The 24,588-nt window shown below is 41.7% G+C and overlaps 1 protein-coding gene across 34 annotated transcripts in view; it reads left to right on the forward strand.

The window, feature by feature from the left end:
* CEP112 (centrosomal protein 112) overlaps nt 1–24,588 on the forward strand; it is a 158,216-nt gene that overhangs the window by 65,882 nt on the left and 67,746 nt on the right. For all 34 annotated transcript variants that reach the window (XM_086857562.1, XM_086857564.1, XM_086857563.1 and 31 more), the window contains one exon: nt 7,138–7,320. In XM_086857562.1, the coding sequence (XP_086713688.1) occupies nt 7,138–7,320 (183 nt within the window). The remainder of the gene's footprint in view (nt 1–7,137; nt 7,321–24,588) is intronic.

Below are 24,588 nucleotides of genomic sequence, written 5' to 3' on the forward strand. Positions count from 1 at the left end.
TTTTGCTGTAAACAGTTGTTGAAGTGACTGAGTGAATGTGAAATAAATGAGATGCAAGAGAGCCAAAGCCTAGGAAATTATATTTTCCAGCAGGGAGAGAACACACAATGAAGCAGTTGAGTTATTGTGATAGGAGGATGGGGTTACCTGATGAATTATGGCTGTACTCTCTGAGATTAGATGCCAACCTAAATATATAAATAATCCTTTTGGTTTGGTTCATCTTTAACGGTGTTTATTCCCTTGAAAAATAATTGTTCATGCTTCCATAGGAAAGTGGAAAGTTGTTACATGATAGCTGAAGAATCTCCCTGTATCTCAGGAAATCCTTTCTTGTGACATTTATTGTTGGGTTCTGACTTCTATAAAAGTTATGAAGAAATTAGAGTTGTCATCTTGTCCTATGTATCCAAATAGGGAAGAGACACCTTCAGAAATATTTTCCTGGGTATTTAATGAAATCACTTTGAAATCATGCAGAAGACAAGTCAATAGACAATGCCTTTAAGTTGGGAGCAAGACAAAGGTGTGGTTGAGCTTAAATATGCCTTTTATAATAAAGGAAGTGAGGTAAAGAAGTGCAAAATAGCTGGTTAAAAGTGGAAAAGAGCATGTTTGTGATGTTACCTGCCAGCAGCAAGGACAATATCTGAGGTGCTGCTGGGACACTGTTCTTGTTTTAGCAGTGTGCTGGAGCAGAGGGAAGTGTTATTGAGAGGAGAAGAGGCATATTCTGTAGATCTCTTTGTCTTTTATAACTTTCAACTGAGGTTAATTTAAAGAAAAGAGTGAGGTTCTCTCAGGCAAAACATTAATTTAGTAATTAACACTAATGGAGATAACAAGCTCAACCTCCAGCTCGCTTTGTCCCCATACCCTTGCTGTGTTAAAGAGCTCCTGCCACTGCACTTCCATCCTAGCTTTCCTTCTGGCCTCATGCTTCATTTTCTGTTTTCTAGCTTCTCTTTTACCAATCTGGTACCCACCCAAGTGAAGGAAACACTTGCAAAGCCCTGTTTGAAATCTGCAATTCCTCGGACAGACCAATGTCCCAAGCATTTCTGAGCTGTACATTAACCTGGCCATTTCTTTTCCAACATCCACAATCCATTTTTAGTATGCTGGTTTAGTTATGAGGAGAGAGTCTTTGTGAAAAGCTTTGTTCCTCTCCTCTTTGTCTGTACTCTAAGATAATTGAAATACAGTCTGTTCTTGCAAGGAGGCCAAATGAGCACGTTAGTAGAAGCTCTAAATTTTTCATGTCATCGGCAACAAGCTGCATAAATTTCATTTAATAAATTAATCTAGGATGCATAAACGTTTCCTTTGAACCGTCCTAAGACACAGATGAATACCATTTGTGCAGAATATCTGAGGAATACTTTCTTCAATCAACATCAACTTTTTGTTTTATAGCTAAAACTCACAAATGGGAAAAGGAGACAAATTTAACCTCCAAGTGAAGAGTGGGTGGAAATCTTCTCATGATGCCATTGCTGTTTACAGAATTGTTAACCAGACAGATGGGTATTTGCACGGTCTCCTCCAGGCATCTGACTCGTGTGTGATTCAGAGTTAAAAGTCTGAGCTCCCTGTGTAGTCAAAGAATCCACTTTGAGGGGAGGAGGGAGAGGGAGGCGATTCCAGAAACACAAACGGGTGCCTGCGGTAAACAGCGAGTCAGGCGAGCGGCTGGGAAAGCAGCTCTGTGTTCAAAGAAGGTCCTTGGATAAACTGAATCCCTAAACAAAGACTATATACAGCAAATCCTGCACCAGAGCCTGCTGCAGACAGGCGTTTGCAGCCTGACTCGAGGTCTGTTAGCTGGAAAGAAATATTTCTCTTTGCAGCCTGCCGTGGGTTTGGTGGTGTGGGTGGGCTGGGGAGGGACCTCCTGATGTTCATCGTGGCACCAAGGTGGATTTAATCACAGGGATGCAGCTCCATTTCCAGTGAATTGTTACGAGAAGGCTGGAGAGGGATTTGTCACAAGGGCGTGTAGTGATGGGATGAGGAGGAATGGCCTTGAGGTGAAGGAAGGCAGATTTAGAATAGATATTAAAAAGTTCTTTACCATAAGGGTGGTAAGGCCCTGGCACAGGTTTCTCTGAGAGGTTGTGGACTCCCCATCCCTGGAAGTGTCCAAGGCCAGGTTGGACATGGCTTGGAGTGAGCTGGGATAGTGGAAGATCTCCCTGCCCATGGCAGTGACTTGGAATCAGATGAACTTTAAAGATCCCTTCCAACCCAAACAATTCTGTGGTTCTGTGATTTAAAAAGAAATTTACTTATGCCAGAAGATTGGGAAGATGGAATGATTGAGGTAGGGTTTGTGCTGCCCACACTTTAAAAATATTAACATTCTGAAAAGCCTTTAAAAGTAAAAATGTACAGATCAGGAATATAATTTTATATAGTGAGAGTGAGACCATTCAGGTGCATAATTTTAGGGGAGGATAAATCAAACTGCAATTTGGCTAAAGACCAGCTTGTTTCTTTTAGAGAATTTCTCGCAATTCTTCGTTTGCAGTTGAAAAATAATTATTAGTGGTTGGTGAAAAGGTATAAGTATTACAGAAAACAGAGTCCTGCCAATTAAATTATTGCAGCCTGCAGTGAAATAGGAAGTCATGTACATTACCCCACGTGTACCTACTGCTTCAGTGCTAAGTGTGGTTCTGCACAGATGTCTTTTTCACTGTCTCATTTGCCCTTGGCTCATTACAGCCCTTGTATCTTGAGAGACCTTCATGTGTCAACTTAGAGAAAAATCTCCCCCAAAAAAGTGTCAATAAAAATGTATTTAATTTACCTGCTGCAAAGGAGCTCTGGTAAAAGGGATTCTGGTTTTCTTTCTTAACTCGTAGTGAAGATGCTCCTTTTCTGCCCAAAGTTAGGCTAAACCAGCCCCAATGTGATTAATACTCACTCCTCCAGCCTGCAAGATCAGATTACTTTTAGCAGCAGTATTTGCAGAGATGGGTAATCCCCATATCCTCACGGAGCACACACGTTTATTTATAGGCTTAGGAGAGAGAAAACGCTCGATTTTGCTGGAGTTGTTATTTGGGGATAGATCATGTGCTGTGCCCTGCCTGGGGTAATCATGCAAACACCTGATTTACAAACATTTAAATGATTGTAGGATAGAAACAGTGAAACCAGACGTGCTGTAGGTGTGCTGCAGAGTGAGTTTAGCTCAGTTCTTTGCTGTGACATGTGCAATAAATTGGTGGCTTCTCCAGCCCTCAGTTCAGTCATGCCAAAACAGTGCTTATAAAATCATCCTGCCTTGCAAAACCGTATTTTATATAGGTGTTACTTAAAATATTTCTGGAATTGCGGACATAAATTTACATGAATTTTCATACTTTGGTGTCAAATATTTATTGTAGCAGTTACATTTTTCAAAGGGGTAGTGAGCTAACTAATTTCCTTTCCCTCCTTTGGGGACTCTAAAAAGAATTTCAAAGGCATGCTTGTTCTTAAGAACAAGTTGAAATTGTTCTAAAATTGAAAAGCCTAAACTTAGCGTGTGATGTAAAAGCAAAATCAGGGTAGTAGAAGGCCTTGTCTAAATTAGAGACTTTCAAAAGGTATTTGCTGGTGTTGATTATATTACAAATCTTTGGCTTCTGAAAACATCTCCTGCAACCAGGGGGCTGTTTATTGTCGATCTTTGTTCTTCAGGCGTGCTAACAGCAGCAGGATTTCACCTTGGCTCTGTATTAATTGTCTCTTGTTTTAGCAAGTTGTCCTAAAGCAGTAGGAACCATGCTGCCAGATTTGTTTGGCACCTTTTTGTTAGAGTGTGAGTGAGCACCAAGAGACTGTCACAGTTCTTGTGTTAATCTTTTTTATCTCTTTATTAAGAATTTCGTTTTCTTCTTAACATCCTTTTCTCTGCAAGAGTAAGGAAATTTAAATTAAGGTTAAAAGCTAAATTTAGAAGTAATAGTATAATTAAAAGCTAAATTTAAAATAAATTGTGTAATTCTGATGTAAATCACCTGTTTCGTGTTGTTTTGAATGTTGTTCTATCACACTGTGTGGAAATAATTAAAAAATTAAAAATTCAGCTAAGAAGAGATTGTAATTTTCATGTATTTGTGGTACTTGCTAACAGCAGTGGTAAGAAAGGCTCTCTCAGGTCAGACAGACATTCCTGCTTGGTTTTGTGTCCAGGCCATGGCTGGAGACAGGAACAGATGCGCAGGGAAGGGAATAAGAGATTTTCATCTTTGGGAGGACAAGATGAGGAAACATCCAAGGCACAATGAGTGCCCTGTGATTATGGTAATGGGGCACACACGATTATTTAATGAATGTTCCTTTTCAGCATCGCCCCTAATGCCCATTGTGGATGTCGTGTTGCTTGTCTGGCTGAAATGTATAGCACCTACCAGTGCCTGAGCTCTGGACACTGAAGTGCTGCATTGGAGCAGACACTTGAATGTGATCTGATGAAGTGCTCAGCACCGAGGGGTAGATGCAGCAAGATCTCAACACGAGAGAATTTTTGAAGTGGTTTTGTTATATCATTCATAAAGGCACTCTCTACCTCAAAGAGGAGACTGAATCTGTCTGGTGTGTGAAGAATTAATACAGTTTTCATGCAGTTTCCTGTGATGAAGAAGTCCTGTTGCTGCTGAAAAGCAGCATGGATTTTCTCCTTCCGTTTTTTTGGTATATGTTAATTTATTTTTTCCCTTTATAAAACAACCCAATGACAATACACGAATGAGAGAGGGAGGAGTGGAAGATAAGCCATAGTGCTTGGCATCAGTTCTGAGGAGAGCAGGAGCTTGAGAGAGTGCTCACTGGGGCAGGGGATGGCTGCTCACTCACATGTGGAATACCTGCTAATATTCATTAGGGGAGATGGTTTTGGAGGTCTTTGAGTGATGAGAGTGCTCTCGTCCTCATCCTTTCTCTCCTCTCCTGTTTCTCCACCTCTGCTCCCTGCCAGAAACATCTTAAAGTATCAAACCAAAGCCATCATGGGGAATACGTAGCTTTAAATGAGGGGGTTTTAAAATTTTTCTTCAACAAATTTGCCTTTTGTAAAACACCTCCCCTCCTGGTACCAGCCTTTTTTCTTTCCACCTACCAGCTGGGAGGACACCCCTTCTGATGAAGAACCTTTTGCTCATTCCACCTATTAAATTAAAAAAACTTTGTGTCTATAAATGCTGTTTAGTGAAGAGATTACTAAACAAAACTAATTACTTTGGTCAGTGTGGTAAAGTGTGTGACTGGTTGGAGAAGCAAGATGTGTTCCCTGCTCCCTGTGGGTCTTCTGGTAAAAAAGTGACAGCTCCAGTAATTGAAGCTCCCCACAGCAAACTGCCTTAACCCAGCCCTACATGGAACAACTGGCTGAAAACCCAGTAATTAAGACAACAAAATGTCTGAAGGGAAAGGCCTCTCCTGTTGACACGATTTCTTTTTAATCAGGTCTGATTTATGAGGAAACACTAAACATATTTTCTCCTAAACCAGGCTAAGACTGCAGTTATTTTAGGGAGCAACAGCTCTTTCTCTTAGGCACAGGATGGACACCGCGATCATCTGGGAGAAGCCAGTTTTGTACAGAAACCTTGGGCAAAAACCTGGCGTTAAGAACTTTGTGTGAGGATCCCAGGCCCAGCATGGAAAATGTGAGGGGTTAACCCCTGCAGGGACTTCAGGCATCTCTTAATGAGCTCTTTAGTGTTATTAAATAATGTAGATATGTTAAACCGTGCAATGTTGCATCTGTTCTCCTTGCTCCGTTTGCGGAAGGATGCTCCCAACCGCAGCACGGATGGCACGTTTCCCTTTTAAACTTGCAACACGCTGATCTGCACTTGGAGAAAATGCCCTTTTTTTTAACATTTATTTTAACTTAGCTTCAAATTTTCCCCGCGGAAGCCGGGCAACCAGCTGATATCATTCCAGAATTGAATGCTACAGCTTTAAGATAAGGTGCCGGGCGCTCTCCGCGCTCACACAGCGGCTCCTCCCGTCCGCTCTTTTTTTCCTTTCTCATGCTGAAAATACCCCACCATGTTCACGATAAGAGATTTCTCTTTTTTTTTTTTTTTTTTTTGTTATTTTCCTTCCTTCCCCCCCTTCCTCCTTCTCCGAAATCCACCAAAACTGAAGAAAAATCCAAGTGACTGTTCTTAGCAGCTGTGTGGCCCGGAGTTCAGTGGGGAAGCGGCTTCCTGCCGTCCCTATTCATCACCTGCTTCAAAGGCGGCCTGGCCGCTCCAGTGTGCAGGCCAGGTAGGGTGCCTTTGTGCGCAGGCGGGAGGATTAATATCAAAGCTGCAGCAACCAGGCCCTTGGTCTCGGGCTGCCATTCAGGCAAGCGGGGAGAGGCTAAGAGTGGCCAAGGTCACAGCATCCAGTGTGGTGCGGACTGGGAACGGCTCCTGAGAATAGAGGGCTTCTTATGAAATCATGGTGCAAGCTTGCGGCACAGCAGGTGCCCTTCTGGAACACATACATCTGTTTATGTTGGGATAGCGTAGCTGACAACGGGATAATAGAGCTTTGTTTTTTTTTATAATTTTCTTGCTCTTTTTTTTTTCTTATTTAAGGGGGGAAAAAAAAAAAAAGACAACTCTATGCGCCAGCGTTGAGGAATATCGCAGGAAGAGCGTTCGCTTTGGAAATCATAAAGAAATCTTGCAAAGCTTTAATTGCTGGGGTGTGGGGGGTTGTGTGTGTGTATACTTAAGTGAAGGGGCGAGCAGGCTGCCTATTAACCATTTAGGATCCTCAGCCCTGCTGAGGAGCAGCAGCGGGATACGAGGGCACCCGCCACACAATGCGACAATGCCTCCCCTTTTTTTTCCTTTTTTTTTTTTTTTTTTTTTTTTTTTATATATTATTTTTTTTGTACGCTTCCGACATTTGTATCAACAAATTGGGTAAGGATGCGCCGGATTTGCTCGGTTGTCTCCATTGTTGGGATTGTCTGGAGGAATTCTGTCACGCTAACGGTGGCTTTTTAAGAGGTGAGGTAATAGTGACGTAAAAATAAAATTGCCAACTTGATGAAATTAAGGGGGAAATTAAGCTGTAGACGAGTTGTCATGACGACAAGGATGTTCTATTGATGAACTGTACTCCTCCCTGTCCAATCAGATAGTGGAGCTGAAGCTGGAGCATGAACAGGAGAAGACGCACCTATTCCAGCAGCACAACGCAGTGCAGGACTGCCTGGTCCGAGACCATCAACGGGAGATCGAGAAACTGGAGAAGCAGCTTTGCGCTACCATGGCAGAGCACGAGAGCCAAGCTCACGAGAGCAGGAAACGAGACGGCCAGGTAACGATCAATAACGCGTGAAAGGCGTCCGCTTATTAGAAATTGCTGATAATGAGTGTTTCCTGTTTGCCAGCATTGTTGGTGGTGCTCACTGGGGGAGCATTTGCCAAACTGGCACATAAACGTGATTTCGTTTTCCTTTTTTTCCTCTTTTTTTCTTTTTCCGCTTTCCCCCCTCCCTTCCCACTACTGAATAGGGCTTTAACTGCAAAAACCACAGGTAGCCAGATTAAAAATCCCATGGTGCGCTATAACTCGGCCTATTTATAATCTTGTCTCATTTTCTTTCATGATGGATTTGTTTAAGAAAAAAAAGGTATCTGTTCTTTTTCCCCCCCAGCCCTCACACTCACCCCTCCTTTTCTCCTTCCTGGGCAAATCCATGTGAATTATATCTGCTTCGTTCATGTGCTTTTTTTTGTTTTAAATCTCCGCAGGTAACTCACAGATGGCTTTATTTCCTTTTGTTCATGTCTTTTTTTGTTTCAGTTTTTGTATTCTAGATTTGCATTGTGCGTTTGGTTCCGTGTGTCGGATGTTTGATAAGATGATGTGGGTTTGGGGTCGCTTACCATCACGTTTATTTTCCTACACACACGCACCCCTCCCATCCTCCATCTCTGTGGTCACTGTTGGAAGCCATTTGGCAGAATAACCCCCAGCTGGGGTAGCATTTGACTCTTCAAACTTCTGGATGAAATGCACACTGTCAGCATGGAAAATGATCTTTATGAGTTTTCACTTCAAAAACCATCTTACTCCCTTTTTTTCAATGTATTTTGTAAGGATGGCGTGGTATATTTTCCTAAGAGCCTTTATTAAAAAGGCCTGCAATGGCAATATTCTAAAAACTAAGGTGATTTTCTAGTTTAAAGAGTTTATAGAAAATAATCTTTCCTGATCAGCGTTAGAATTGCTTATCACGCATGGATTATTTTATACCCAAACTGGACATTTTGGTAAAGCATCTTTAATGACACGTTTTCCGCGCACCACCACCTTCCCTATGAGATGTTAGGCTCAGACTAAGAGGCATTTTCACTCTACTTTCCTGTAGACTGGTAGGCTGTGGCTTTTACTAACACCTCTAATGGAGCTAAATGAAACTGAATTGAAAATTTACTTTTGAAATCATTTGGTTTTTCACTATGGACGACTCAGACTATCGAAATCTGGCTTAAGGAAGTCCATTAGGGGGCAAACGGATTCTTGGGGGAGGTTGAGAGTATATTGCAAAGCCAGGACTTATTTCTCCATTTCCACCATTGTGGTTTTCCAATGAAAGCGGGATATACTTTGTGAGAACTCTTGGGAAGGGGATACTCAGGTGGCCTCTGAAAAGAAAAATTCAACCTCGCCTTTTATTTTCCGCTGCATTGTAAGAGTGAACAAAGCCTTAAATGGTTCAAGGGATTGGTTTTTATCTTTGCATTTTTTCTTTTGGCCCAAGATAGATTCATCTCAGCTCTGGATCTGTTTTTGAGTGTCTTTTCAGAGTTGTAGCCTCCTCTCACCTGAATTTCTGCTGTTGTTTTGGTTTTTGCGGACAAAGGTAGAGCACGTTAAAAAAAAAGGCAGTTTTGGAATTATATGGATTTATTCTGTCTACACACCAGTGCTCATCCCAGTTCCTGTGTCGCTCTGTAACACTGACTAAAAAGGAGAGGGATTCTCTTCAGCAAATCCTGGGAACTGGGAGGTGTCTCTAAGTCCAGCTCTGGTTTGTGCTCTTGGGGGTCATTTCTGGCAAAGGTTGGAGCCCCAAGTTTGGTTGTGCTTTCTGTTTGCAGGGGGATCAGCGATGCTACTACAGGTGCTCTGTGGAAAGCTGGGAATTTTCACAGCTATTGAGGGAATCTGAACAGTCTGAAAAGCAGAGTTTGGCCTTTTTACAGAGCTTTTCTTTGTAGTTTGAATATCCCTGTACACTCATTTGAACATTGCTGCTATGAGAATGACATGTAAATCAGGGAAAAAAGGCAGTTGCTTTGCCTAGAAGAGCTATTGTTTGTTTAAATTCTAGTGAGACTCTCACAGCTTTCAAGGACACAGATTTTTCCATTTGAGAAAATAAATTGCTCTTCGTTCCTTCCTGTGGTCTTTGTATTCAGATCCACCTCTGTCTTCGCAGTGAGTTCAACAGACAACACTAGTGTTTCTTATGGAATTATACCACAGATTTTTAATTTATTTTTTTTTAATCTTTGCATATGTTTACTAAAAATGTGTGTTTTGGACATCTGATTTGACTAACGGCCAATGTCCTTTATGGAACATTTTTCAGGCGCTTTACGAAGGTAACTCGGTCATTTAATGGGTATTTAACAACGCTGCATTTTAAAAACCTGTTAAATTGGAACCATCTTTGACAGCAGTAATTTTTAGGAATGCTTTGTGCCCCAGCGAAGGTGAGATGAAATAGGAGCGGAGGCCATTTTGCTTGGCGAAATGAAAAGTGGATTTGCTGGGTTATTTAAAAAATTTAAATAATAATTAGTGTTAATCACATATGAGTAGCTTGGTTTGAAGGACCTATCTGCTCAGTGTTGGGTGAATGATGTGAAAGCACCGTTATTAAAGGTATTCACTGTAAATCCTTTTCCACATGAAAGAGTAGAGAATATGTTTTTCTTAATATACATGGTTAAAATACGTATTTCTCACTATATTCCTGAAGACAGCTATGACTGAGCACTGCAGATCAATTTCTTTTACTAATATTGTGAAGATTAATTTAGTTTTTTTATTGCATATCCAAGGTCTGTACTTTCACGTAGGTCTTCAGATACTGTGAAAGACATTATACAAAACAGTTATATTTTATTCCAATATAAATACATTTATTAACATTTTAATCTCAACTAGAGTAAAAAAATTAAGACTTGAGTACCTTGCCAGATTTTAGTTAAATGTAAAACAATGTTATTTCTTTTTGAAGGATAAGTCTAATATATTTTCAAGAAAGGAATTTGACTGAAGCGTATCACCTTTTGTGTTGATGATAAATTTCTGGATAACGATTGCATTCCGCTTGGATTTCTCCATTTCTAGGAATCTTGCTCTGATTTTTTCACCTGGGGTTGAAATGCTTGGGGAGGAGTAAATTGACTTGTAGGTCAATAAAAATCAAAGCAGTACAAAGGCTTTTATGCCATGCTGTGTTCTTGGATGCTTTTAAATCCTGTACATTTTCTATGAACTGCCATAATGTTATTCTTTAAACAGTAGCTAATCACACAGAATTATGGGGTTTTTTTAAGGGTAGTTTTGAATCACTACTTCTATTTAATTTAGATATCTGGATTTTTTTGGGAGCATTCTTGAGTTTGCTCATTCGTTCCGCACCTCCCTAAGTAACGTTAGTTTATCCATGAGATCACAAAACAGGGAGCTCCTTGCATGATGGAAACCTTCCTTTGTTTTAATGAAAGCAGTCTTGCTACAGAATCAGTGATTTTCTGAAGCAAGACTTCAGGTCACAGAGGATATACCCAGTTTGCTCAGTGAAATGAAATAGCAAGGTTAGGAAATTTTAATAACTGAAGCGGAGGGGCTGAGGTGTCTGTGGTGCCAGTTGTGCCCTCATATTTCCCCTTTATCCTTTGAATGTCCTCCTCTCCCCAGCATCTGCCACATGCCCTCAACAGCTCAAAGATTTCCATGTTCCAGCTGCTGTAGAGGGTTGGATCATTTTCCTGCTCGTTCTTCCACCGTTGACCTTTGGGCAAGAAGAAGAAATAAAGTATACCCCCGTAACATCAAATACAGCACTTGGCACTAAAGGAGAGGAAAGAAAGTTTCCATGAGGAAGCTGAATCCTCTTTCCATGTTCTGTTCTGAGATAATTGGCCAGGCCACTGTGTTCATCCAGTCATAATTGGGTCAAGAGCAGCTGGAGCGCTCGGGCGCGTTCTGCCCGCGGGTGTCACTGATGTCACCATGTTTAATTTTAACAGGCAACGTTTGTGCTCTCAAAAATGAGGCTGCTCTAAGAGATCAGTGCTCTTTAGGGGTGTCTTGGGGTTCTCAAGAAACCCTTATTGGTTGGGAAAAAAAAACCTTGAGTAGTTCTGAAGCTGTGTGAACACAAACATTGAGAGCGGAGCTTGTTACAAAAACCCCAGCAAACAGGCTGGAGGTGGTAAGAAGAGTTAATAAGGTGTTATCCCATGGCTGAAGGATCCATTTCTTTTTTCCTCTCTTGCTTTGTGAACTTTCCATGATCCCCTTGGCCTTTACCTTCCTGGTTTGCTTTCCCTTCTCAGAAAACAGTGGCTCCTCCCCTGGTGTCCCGTGTACAGCACATCTCATCACTTCTTTTCTGGCTTCTCCTCTTCAGAAATGTATTTCTTTGCACTTGGGATCAACAATCTTTCTGCAGCTATTGCTTTGCACCTGGCTTTGTCTGAATTAATTTGAGCCTGTGGAATTAAAGCAAAAAAACAGTAGCAATCACTATTTTTATTCCAGAAATGATAGTTATTTTCATTGCAGCAGGTTCTTGTTCTGTGTTTGTGGTTCTGTGTAGATAATTAGTGTATCAGCCAAGTGAGGGAATCAGAGGACATTTATCTTGGCTCCATAGATGTATGAAGGGTGGCTGTGCTGCTGTGTGTCTGCTGCAGAGCTCTGTCAACTATTGACAAGAGAAAATACAGAAAAAACCCCAATAGAAGCATTACCTACTTGTTTAGTGATAGCTAAATACCCAACACGTGCCCAGGTTCTGTCTGTACACAAATACTGCTGCAACAGTAACTTTGCAGTTCTATGTTAATAAGAAGGATTTGGGGAGCATTTTTTTTTCAGAATAGGAGACTCTATTCAACTTTGATCTGAGAGAACCTATTGTTACCTACAGATAAATCACTGATCAACTCTTCTGTTTCATGTAGTTGCTTTAAGATCTCCAGACACCAGTTCCCATATGGTTTTCTCCCAGTATCAGTGGAAGCAATTTGCTTGAGGGGATCTGGAGGGTACAGATAGAGGTAGCCTGGGAAATACTCAGATGCTCACGGTGCTACTGAAATCACTTCTGTTTACAATTTGGAATAAGTAAATTATATGACTCATTTTCTTTCTTTTACTTCCTTTCCTTTTCTTAGCAGAAGATGTCTTTGGCGTGAGAAGAAATGTGCTGTGTGTAAAGCAGGCTTTCTCTGCAGCCAATCTGAATCCTGGAGTTGCAATCTAAATATTTGTTTGTTGTATTTTACTTGGAGAGTGGCTCTTGGGCTGCCAGTCAGGCTCCTGTAGACAGACAGCCGTTCCCTTTTAGCCTTTCCCAAACAAAAGCTTTTGGCTATATTGCAGCATGTTTAATTTAGCACCAGTCAGCCCAGGATAATGAACATGACTGTTGATTTAAAGTATTTAAAGTACCAAATATTTGTTGCTGCACTTGTGTGGTTTTCCTTGGTTGTTACTCACAGTCTGCTGGCTCAGGGCTGCCATGGATGCCACTGATGGGGAATATCTGCTGAAATCAGGGATCTGGTGGTGGGTCCCTTGGCGATGCTCACACCGGGCTTTCACTCAGCATTGCTGTGAAATGGCCAAATGCAACAGTTTCTTGTGGAAATACTCAAGTATTGCAAACCCACAGAGCTGGTTTTCACTTGAGTAAATGCAGGGGGGCTGTGGGGAGAGTTTGGGCTGCAGCATTGGTGTAATCTTTGAGATAAGAGTTAAAAATGAGCCTTTGCTCTGGACTGGAGCAGCCAGTGCAGGCTCAGTGTTCTCCCCATCAGGGGCTGGGTCTCCTGAGCACATCCCCATCCCTGCTCAGGTGAATCCACCTTGCCACATTTGTGTTCCTGTGTCCCACTCTGGCTCTGCCTCGGGCTGGGGGACACCTTTCAAACACCTGTTGATCCAGCTGTGAACATCTGCCACTTCCTCATTTCATGCACCCTTCAAAGTGTCCTTGTGCCATAGTGGGTGATCATCTCTGATGTCTCCAGTGTTTTTCCTCGACTCTCACTCTTTTTATTAGGACTGAAATTGGATTGTGAGGGATTTGGGGTGGAAGATGTGACTTCACTCTCTCCTTTTATGTTTCAATCTGCCCAGCACTTGAAATATTTAAAGACGTTTTTGGAAGGCATACATAACAGTGCGCAAATTATCATCTGCTGATTAAAAATGTTAAGATAACTTAAGAGACAACAGACATTTTGTGCTGTCTACAGTGTATGTAAAAGAGAAAGCAGTTGCCATAGAAACTAGCTCATCACATAATATGAACTCTGAATCTGAGATGGAGTTCTTTTCAACAAAATGGACTTTCTGTTTCTCTAATATGAAATCAAATATATCTGGTAGCTATTATAACATTGCAATCAATGTTTTTATATTTTTTTGGTTTCATTTTAAATGTTGGCAGCTGAAGGTGGAGTGTATAATTCCACTTGTCTAGGGGAAAAGTGTAGATTGTATGGCAGTAATTTTATTTTATACCATCACTCCTTGATTAGGAAGAAGTGATTATTTCCTGCATTGATGTTAATAAACATAGATTAATTTCTCTGAACAGAAATGAGATCAGTTTTGTTCATCAGTGAGATGTAAAGGATCTTTATGCCAGGTTTTAACACATCCACTGGGTGTGGCTTTGCAGGCAGGGTTTGTGTGTGATGGCTGCAAGGAATGATTAACACTAATAGAAAATAAGCTGTACATGGTGTGAAATCATTTCTTACATTAAAGTTACATTAAGGAATCCTGAAGTCAGAAATGATCAAGTACAAACAGGTAGTAACTGCAGCATTTGAGGTGGTGTCATGTAATTTCTAAGCAGAGAGGCAAAAATACGATGTTGGTCTGCAGAAATGATCGATTTACAGTAAAATCTCTTGATTTTGATTTGATTGATCTCTTGATTTGATTGAAGGAGCTTGTGCTTTCTATGTGAAGATCAGTGTATGGCAAAGCCAGACTGAATTTGCTTGTTGATATTGTTTCAAATTTTGTCCAGATCTTCAGAGTGTAGTCTCTGTGATATTGGATTGTTCCAAATATTATAATTAAACTTACTCAGTAAATGTCTGTTGCACAGAGGAGGGAATGCTTGCTCACAAATTAATTAATGGTTTTTAGTTACTTTGAAAATTGCTTTTTCAAAATGTCACCTTGTAATGTGTTTGAGACAGTTGTTGAATAGAAGGAAGTTGACTTCTCCTAGTCCATAGAACAAGTGCAGCAATTTGGAAAACAGCAGTGCCATCCACTTCAATCATTCCCCTGAGTGCTGAAGGGACATCCTCTAATGGGGGACCAGCATTCATTCTGGAGTTTTTTCACAGCATCATAGAATAATTTGGGTTGGAAGGACCTCTGGAGGTCACCGTGCCCAACCTCCTGCTCAAAGCAGGTCTGACTTCAAAACCAAATCATGTTGCTCAGGGCCAAGTCCAGCTGAGTTTTGAAAAACCTGCACTGGTGGAGATTTCACAGTCTTCTTGAGCCATGTGCTCCAGTGCTTTATAGATCCAGTGTATAAATCCAGCTATAAATCTGTTTTCCTGGATATGCAGCTGGAGTATCTGTTGTTAAAATTTGGATCTGTAGGTTCTTGCCCTTCCTTCGAGAGGAGTCTGCCTCTGTTTTCTCCACAATTCCTAATGTTCAGTTGAAGACAGGAAATCAATTTCTCTTTGGTGTTTAGTTCTCCAGGCTGAATAAACCTGGCTTGGTGAACTCCCTGCAGGTCCTGGTGGCCCATTCCTCAGCTTGCAGGGTTTGAGGTCTCTGTGGATGGGACCCTGCTCTCCACACTGCCTCCTTACCCAGGAAATGCCATCCACAGTGTGGCACAGAGTCATTGTGTCATCATCCAGGGCTTTGGAGCAGATGTTCAGCTCTATCAGCCTCATCTGAACTCTGAGAAGTGCCAATTGTTGGCTGACTCTTGACTCCTCCTGTTCAAACCCTGTGAGTGAGTCCTTTGCTCACACTGGAGAGAGATCTCTGCACACATTCTGCTCATCCCTCCAGTCCCTGTCCCTTCAGTTTGCACAGATCCTCTAAAGTCTATCAAAACCTTGCTGAAGTCAAGAGAAATGACACTGACACTTCTCCCCTTTCACTGCAGAAGACAATGATTTTATTCAAGCCTGCCTTGCCTTGGTTAATCCAGCTTACTGTTCCCAGTGACCCTTTTATGCTTCCTGTGCTTGGAAATTAATTTCATGGAGTTTTATGCCATCATTTTTCCAGGGATGGAGGTTAGGGTGTCCTGTCTGTGATTACCTACTAAGGTGCTATGTATTGCAAATTAAGTAGTTAAATTTCTTAGAGTGTGCTTTTTTATCTCATCCCTTTTCTAAAGAAAGATTATCCAAAATCAATTTAGTCTCTCTTCCTTAGGTCATCAGATGTTAATTCCATTCACTCACTGCCACCATAAATCAAGTTCTGAACAGTAGTCTGGCTGTTAAATGATACATATCTTGATAGGAGAGATTCTATGATCTGCTCAGTTCCTCAATTCAAAGGTATTTTAAATACCAAGTGAAAGAATGAGACACTGGGCGAGAAATGGTGACAATCTGTAGTTTGGAATGTTAACACCACTTGTTTTGGCAGCAATACCGCTCGTAAAACAATAAGATCCATATGGATGCTAATTTTCCCAATTTTGAGTAATAAATACAACCTCTTTATGGTTTAAGTAATGATATTACTCAATACCACTGCAGGGTCCAGTAGATGGTTTCATGATGAGGTAATAAATAGCGATTTTGGAGAGCTGATTTATTTGTGTTTTTCTTTTATGTGGTTTCTGATGGGGGAAGAAGAAATCCCAGAGCCAGTGCAAAGCCTTGCCCTCTCCTGTAGCTGACATACTTTGGCTGAAGATATGTCAGCTGAGAAATATGAGCCCATCCATACAGCTCCGCACGCTCCCACATTAAAGTATTATAAAGGAACCTTCAAGTGGAAAACCAGTAACAAATTGCAGCTGAGATGCTTATGGCAAATTGCACTGCCCTGCATGCCCCACCACTGCTCTGCCTGTTCCTCCACATGCTGCTTTAGCCAGGGAGAAAAATGGGAGCCTGCTCTGGTTTTCCTCTGTTTCAGGGACAGGAGCTGCGAGGGGGAGCAACCCCAGACCCCCATGGTGGGGCTGGGATGATGTTGCTGGCTCAGACACAGGTTTGAGCATTTCACCACTAAAATCTCTGCAGCTGTTTCCCCACTGGCCCAACCCCAGTGTCTGTAGCAGCTCCTCAAAGTCTTTGCTGCCTCAGAAGTAGGGAATTTGCTATCCCATCCCAAGGAGGGGCAGCCAAATGCTGTGTGCTTCTTCAGCCCTGCTCCCACCCAGTGCCATGCCCGGTGTGCTCCCAGCTCCAGGAATCCCAGATCCCCTTCCAAGCTGCTCCAGCCCCTTTCCCAGCAGAGCTCTGGGCACACCACACCCCACAGGGGCTGGGCTGGGGTTTGTCCCCTGCCACTTCTGAGCCATGAGTACCAAAGAGGTGCCAGCAAAGGGCTCCTGTGCTGCTGTGGGATGTGCCAGCAGGGAGATGGGACAGCACAGTGCAGTGCCAGCTGTTGGACCTGGGTGCTGCAGCCCGTGGGGCACTGCCTGTGTGCTCTGGGAGCACCAGAATCCTGCAGGGATCCGGCTCAGGAGAGCCCATTTCCCATCCCCACCTCTAACTGTGGGCTCTCAGGCAGGAGCAGCTGGCACAGCCCTGCAGAGCCCATGTGGTCCTTGGGATCGCTCCACACGTCCCCTCCTGAGTCATTATCTCTTGTCTTTTCTGCTGCCATTTGGTGTTTCTGTTTTCCCTCACACCCAGATAAGAGCAGGGATTTTAGGTTCTGCATTTGGGGATATTCCAGATAGAGAAAACAACATGAGTCCTCAGCTGAGGGCCGTGGGCTTGTGCTGGCCTCAGACATTTGAGCTCACAGAACTGTGCATACCTTCTCTGCAGTTTGTCTTATTTGTCTTTATCTTTTTGAAAATTTATTTTTTTTTAAGAAACAAATTAGAAATAAAATCCATTATTTTAAAGTATGTTGATTATTTTCAGTATGGAGTCAGACAGCAGAGCTGTTCCTCAGCCCAGCCACCTTTGAAGAAATGATTGTCACCTTACCTGAACAAAAACTGTTTCTTCATTTGAACGAGTGGCACAGACTGTGACAGTGATTTAAGGTCTTTAGTGTTGATTTCATGCAAGAAAATATTTTTCACAGTATGACTTTAAAGTAGACTTTTTTCCCCCAATTACTCAACATGTTGGCAGCAAATTAGCTTTGAGGGAATATTGTGCACATCATAGTTCTCTGTTGATGTATTGGGGAGTCATTTTTGGATCTTTTAGCTCAGTCAGACCAATGACTGACGTTGTTCATGTCTTCCCTTTCTGTGGATTTGAAAGACTTCCTTTTGACAGGGAGGGTGAGATGGAAAAAAAGCAGCCAAAGTACAAGAAATGATTGGCAAAGTGATGATATCATCGAGTGTTCAAAGACTCTGCAAATTGAAGCTTATTAAGCTGACATTTTGTCTTCTATTCAGCACTAATTGGAATCATGCCTGGCATGATGTGGAAGGTACTTAATACCTGAGTGTTTATCATGACAAAATGACAGGAATCGATGTCAGGGATGCTGTAGATTTCTGTTTAATGGAGAAAACAATATATTTCAAACTGCAATTACATGTCTCAGAGTCATTTGTATTCGTGTGTCTGAAAGTCCTCCTAAAATACCACAAATAAGAAAACTTCACTTTTGACCCCTAAAATATCGGACTGATCATGAATATTCTGTTTTCAAAGTTGTTCTTCAGAGTTCATAAAATCATCACTAAGATAGTTTTAGGGGGGAAAAAAAAAAAGGCAAAAAACCAGGGACAAAACCCTCTGACACAGTGTTTTCACCTGGAACAGATCTGAAAATCCCACGAAGAGTGAACTCCATCTTCCACACGGGTGATACAATTCTTCTAAAGTTGTCTCTGACAGCTTGAGTTCTTTTGTAGTCTGTGCTTTCTGCTGAACTGGCATCTGTAAAATTAATTTAGAAAAGAGAAACAGTGGAGAAAGTGATTTTTGGAAAGTCAGCTGCTGCAAATACAGAGTACACTGGAAGATTTGAAGGAAGCTGCATGTTCTGCTGTATTTGGTATCCTTGGGGATTTCTGGGTTGGAGAGCACCTGTGTCCTGGCTGGGGTAGCTAAAGGACCAGTGTCTTACTCTACATCTTCATCTTGGATCTTATGAAATTCTGATCTTCAATTAAACCTCTGGTTTTATATAAAATTAGTATTTATCCAGCAGTGGATGCTGAACAGTGTTGATGAAGCTGGTAGATGACATTGTAACCTGAATTGCTGGTTTTAAGGAAGTAGGGATTGGTAATTGCAGAGTAATATATTTTTAAAGAACCCAAACAAAACAGAAACAAGCAAAAAAACCCACAAACAAACCAAAGGAAAAATGCCACCCCAAACACAAATCAGTGGAATGTGAATGCTCACAGGAATTACTGGTCATTAAGTGACTGATCCAGCTGCCTGTGAGCTCCAGCAGTCCTGTAACTAATGAGATGTTGACAAGCAGTAGTTTAGGGGCTGCTGGTAATTATTTGTATTGCTGGAATCCTCTCGGGGGTCTGAGTCTATGTTGTGTTAGTGAAAACATGGAACAGCAGACAGTTCCTGTCCCTGAGAGCTGGTATCATAATTGTGCTTGTGGGATGCTGCAAGCGGGGGCAGCAGAAGGTTGGGGACCTGAGATAAACGAGGTTCAGCAGATGGTTTCTCTCTAGGTTGGTGTGGTTGGAGCAGGGAAGCAGAAGACACAACACAGGAGCTGCCTGCTTGGAGTGCCTCTAATAACATCTAAAAACCCTTCCATGGTTTGTCTGTAGCTCTGAGAGACAGCTGAAGTGTGCTGGCCCCTTGCCACATCCGCAGTGGCTGCTGCTATGGGGTTCTTGTGTCACTGTGAGGAAAAGGAGAAGTATTTGACTGAGGTGGGAGATGAGCACCTGAAGAACACTTTTGTCTGTTCAAAGTTTGGGAACCCCTGTAATGATTTCCATGCTTACAGACATGCTGGTTGTTCAGCCTACTCAAGTTTAATAATAACTAAATTCTTATATTTATAATATTATAAATATTATAAAACTAACTGCAAGCCTTCTGAGGATGTGTATTTCATGGATTCCTTCATGGGAAAGCAAATTTAATGTATAATTTGTTATTGTTCCTTTTATCTGTTGGATGCTGTTATTGGGGAGTGCAGGGAGAGTGGAGGGAACAGGACTCAAGCTGTCAATATACCACTGGTAATATTAGACAGAAAATAGTAATTTTTTCCTGCTAAAATCAGTTTGGGATACATGAGGGAGTGTGTGTATGCATATATATATATATATATATGTGTGTGTCTGAGTGTGTGTATATGTATTATTGCCCTCTAATGGATAGAGTCTGAATGGCTCAGCTTTGTCTGCTTGTATGGGGCTTGTAGCAAAACATTTTTTTTCAGGATGTCTAATATTTCCTATTTTAGAAGAACTTTATAATGCTTATTCAGAATTCTGATGCATTTTTTGTGAGTAACATTCCTTTAGTTTGTGTAATTAATTTGGAATTCTGTAGAAAGTCCCACAGCTTAAGGAAGTGCCTTTTCTTTGTTCTCTGAAGGTTTATTTCAGCTCAGCCATAACTGCTTGAAATTGAACATTTTATTCTGCTATTTTTACCACAGTACCAAAATAATAACTGAATTTTGAACAGATTTCTCTACAGCAATGACACAAGGGCCTTTTGGATGTGTAGATCCTTCTCCTTTGCTTTCTTCCATCCAGAGCATGTCCCTGCCCAAGCACCCCGAGTATCCAGGACCTGCCCAGCTCCTGAGATGGGGATGGAAGAGGGAATGAGCTCTTCTCTGGCTGACAGGTGTTCCCAGGGGCTGCTCCACCCCACCCTGCTCAGCAGCTTCCTGCCTGCTCCCACGTGTCCTCTGCTTTCTAGGAAAACTGGCAAAAGTATATAATGTAACATTAATGTAGGCTGAGTTTCCAAACTTACATGAGATTCATGATAAAGTCAAGTGGGCTAATGATGTGTGGTAGGTAAGGGTTTGTTTTGCTTTTTAAATAAAAGTGTCTTTGAAGGTAACTGTGGGATGACTGAAGGAGGAAGGCTGCAGGTTTGTTGGGAATGGGGTTACAATTGTCTGTACTCAGAGTTGTCCAGTATTCCATGTGCTTTGTAGTGGAATCCTATCTCCACCATGCTTCTTCCTAGCAGGGCTCTGTTTCCATTCAGTAAATACATGTGGGGGAATTCCATTTCAGAATGATGTTTTTTCTCTCTGCAGCTACATTCTTTTCCTTTCCAAAATTTGCAGTGCTTGCTTTTGCAGCAGGATAACTGTGCAGTGTTTGGGACACACAGCAGAACACCCCTGGCTCACGGCTTCCTTCATCTCCTGCTGCAGATCCATGGAGCAGTGAGTGTCCAGAGCCACCTCCCTCCCCTCCAGGAGGTTGCTGAAGGGGGGTGTTACACAGAGATTCCTGGTGGATATGGATTGCAACAAGACAAATATTCCTTCTTACGAAATCCTGTCAATATTCGGGGCAGAGCAGCAACTCATTTCACAAAGCTCTGCTACAACACCTCCAGTCTCTGCACACTTTTAGCTGAGTCCATCACATTTCTATTTATGATCCAATTACAAGCTGAATGTAGGCTGGAAGAGCAGAAGGAGCAGCACATTAATCAAATTCCCTTGTAATGACTGTGATCTCATGTGGGTGATGCTCTGAGGTGTGATACAAGGTAGGGCACACAGGCTTTTCCTGTCCCTGCCCAGGGCTGGGCTGTCCCTGGGCTGTACCTGCTCAGCTTGGCAGGCATCCACAAAAGGCTATTGTAGTGATGGGAGAGCTTCTTCTGGCAGCAAAAGAAATTGTCCCCATGTTTCAGGCTACTACATTTTCCATTTGTGGAGAAAATAGAAAAAATTTGCATATGTTAAGAGAGATGAAGGATGTTGCATGAGCATCTTCTCTCAGCCCAAGATGGGGATTTTATCTGCATTTCTAAATATTGGTGTTTTTCTTCTGAACATGAGGTTTCCTAGCAATATGCTTTTTCCCTTGGAAAAGTTATTTTCCACTTACAATACACTGGCAGCCATTGTTTGTATTGTTCAGGATCAGCCTTGGGATTTTTCTAAATGTTATTTTGATTTGATGACTTTGTTCATCAGTGAATTATGAAAGCTCTGATTGTTTAGGGCACAAGAAGGGCACAATGCATTACTGGGTCACATGCTCACTTAATGCATGCACATTGTGGTGGCAGTAGTAATAGCTCCATTAAAGAACAAAAGGTAGCAACACATAGAAGCTCTGGATCTGGCCAATCCCCTCAAATTACCATAAATATTTGAGCAATCTGAATAGTTTTGGACTCTGTAGTAAAGCTTTCCTGTTTTTATCTGGCACTGAAGGAATGTGGAATAAAGTATTCATTTAACAAAGTATAAAAATATGTGTGCTATGCAGTTATAATCATGTGTCATTAATCAGAAAATACTGCAGAAACTCTGACAAATTAAAAACACAAGGATGTGTCTGCAAGGGCTTTTTCAGTCATTAAAAAGCTGCTTCACCTCTCAGGCAAACTATTTAATGGCAACTCCTTGCTCAGTGTACTGACATCTTCAAAGGCTCTGACATCTGTCGGCCTTTGAACTACCATTAAAAAATATTATCCCATTTCCATTCTTTTATGCCCATTTTTTTAATTATAGTCCTTCTTTCAAGTTAGGAACATGGTTGGTTTAAATGATGCTGTCCTTTCGTTTTCAGCCACCCAGCTGCGGTTTGAATAAATTGATGTAGAATCAAAGGCGGGACTTTAAAGGGAAAAGGTTTGATGGACTTGGACTCCGAACCAGATGAGGTTTTATGATGAAAAGGGTTTAATCCCAGCACAGGCATCGCTTCTATCAGTCGAGCAGTACAAAGCGATTCATATATATAGGTTCACGAGAAATGATCTATTTTTTTTTTTTTTTTATTTTATTTTTTTTTAAAACAGCACAGATCTCTTCAGGACTTGCAAATGTGGCATTAGCTAATATTCAGAGAGCTGATTTCCTTTCATCCACCAGAAGCTTATGATTATAGTACAGTTCTCGAATTGGAAATGAGAGCTGCAACACAGATTTAAAGCTCTGCTGTCTGATTTGTATTCAATATACATGTCACTGCGGGACAAGCCAGTCTAGGCCGAGCTGGTTCAATGAAGGGGAAAACAGTTTCAGCATCAGAAATTCTGGGGGGGTGGGTGGGAAAGGTACCAATTAATTCTTACCTGCTCTACCTGAGTATTGTGTGGGATGCTTAGTGGATTACTCTCATTGCTGAAGCTGTGCAAACCAACCCTTGTGATAAGGTTTCTTTGGTGTCTCTGGCATCAGAGGCTGCGAGGGAATATGCAGGATTAATCAGTGATGGCTCCTAAAGCAGCCATTTATACAGAAGGCAATGTTTGTTTTTCTGTGCCTGGGTTTGAAGGAGGTTTAGCAGAGACAGCCCTGCTATTCCTTTATAGCCATAGCCTTCATTAATGTGGTAATTAGGCCTGTGTGTGGGGAGAGCCAAAATCTCTGTCCCACAAGTGCATCAGAAACCATTTTTCAAAACTACCACCTCAAGGTATCCAAGGAACAATCTCTCTACTAAATCCCTGATCTTTGTGTTAGTAAAAATGTGCTACATGATTTCTTTATTTTCACAGAGTAAGATTGTACAAAACAATGATGCTTTCCAGAGAAGGAAAGCAGCAGGTTTCAAAAATCTGCAAATTCTGTCCCCTTAGAAGGCTGATGTAGAGAAAGGAGCCAGCTCCATTTGGTGCTCTGCCTCCAGTCAGCAATTTCTTCTTCAAACCCTTCCCACAGCAGTTGTTCCCTGACAGAATATTCAGTTTAGGAGTAGTACATTTTTCCTGATTTTTTAGTGCAATTTTGAGGTTGTGTTTTGGGGTTGGTTTTTATTTGAGAGAGTAATAAATATAAACATGGACCTTTATAAATGGGTTATTTTATTTGACTGCTGTTTCACAGAGTCGGCATGTTTAGTATGTATTTAGATTTTTATATTTAAACTGTGTATTAATATTTATTCAGAGTACAGTAGATCCAAAACAGTTGCATAAATAAATCTGAAGAAATTCCTGCCCCAGGATGCAGTGGCCTATTTGTCATTCAGAAAACGAAGTGACATCAACTGAATTCAAGGACAAACCAAGAAGGATGAAAAGGACAGAGATCAACAGAAAGGTGCCAGAGGAAGATACTGAGCCAAAAACCCTCTCAATTTCAAGAGATGGAATGTTAGGCACAGTTTTCATCTGTTTTGAACAGATCATCCTATGATTGATGTCATCTTTCTGAACTGGTAGCTGTGGAGCAGGAGGCTTCCAAAAGGTCTCTGAAGTCAGGAGAGCCACTGTGGAGATGATGGGGATTGTGCAAGCAGCCCTCAAGGGTGAAGGTGCAGAGAGGGACACTTGAAGCAGCATCAGCTGGGTGGGGGTGGCAGTAGGTACCAGCACCTGATGCCCTCAATTCCAGCCTGATGCCTGAGGTGCTTTTAGATCACCTTCTCTAGGATTTTCCTGCTCAGACGAAGATGACACATTTATGTGTTTTACATCAGGATTGTCTCCAAACACAGACTACTAGAATGTGTTTCTTCCAATGAGAAATTGGTTCAAAAAGGAAAAAGCCAAAAGTTGGAGCTGTGTGTGTGTAATTCTTCATCTTATTTGTGTAAGCAGCTAATGTGAGGATGAGAATTTACCACAACTGACTAACAGGAATACTGCAGCTGTTGCTGCCCTGCAGAAATGAGGGATCTGTACAGTCAGAAGCTGATTATTTCTTTCAAATCTAAACCTGTGAGTGATACAACCTTTATTTCTGGAGCTGCTGGATTTCAGGATTCCTGCCCACACATATTGCCAGTCATGAGGCTGAGAACAAGGACTTCATGTTTGGTTAAAGGCTGTCACCTTCCCTGCAGCAGTGTGACACCAAAAATGAGAGAGGTTCCTGCTGCTTGGCATCCTTGAGCAGAGCAGAACAGGGCAGGTGGTGCATTGAGATCCTCTGTTGTTGGCCCAGAGACTGACAGCATTGGCTTCCTTAGTTGGCTTCTTGTGATTATACTGGAGTTTTGAAAACTTTCTCTTTTTCACCTCAGTA

Source organism: Cyanistes caeruleus, chromosome 19 (genome assembly GCF_971803275.1).
Source record: "Cyanistes caeruleus chromosome 19, bCyaCae1.hap1.1, whole genome shotgun sequence".
In the NCBI taxonomy this organism is placed as follows: Eukaryota; Metazoa; Chordata; class Aves; order Passeriformes; family Paridae; genus Cyanistes; species Cyanistes caeruleus.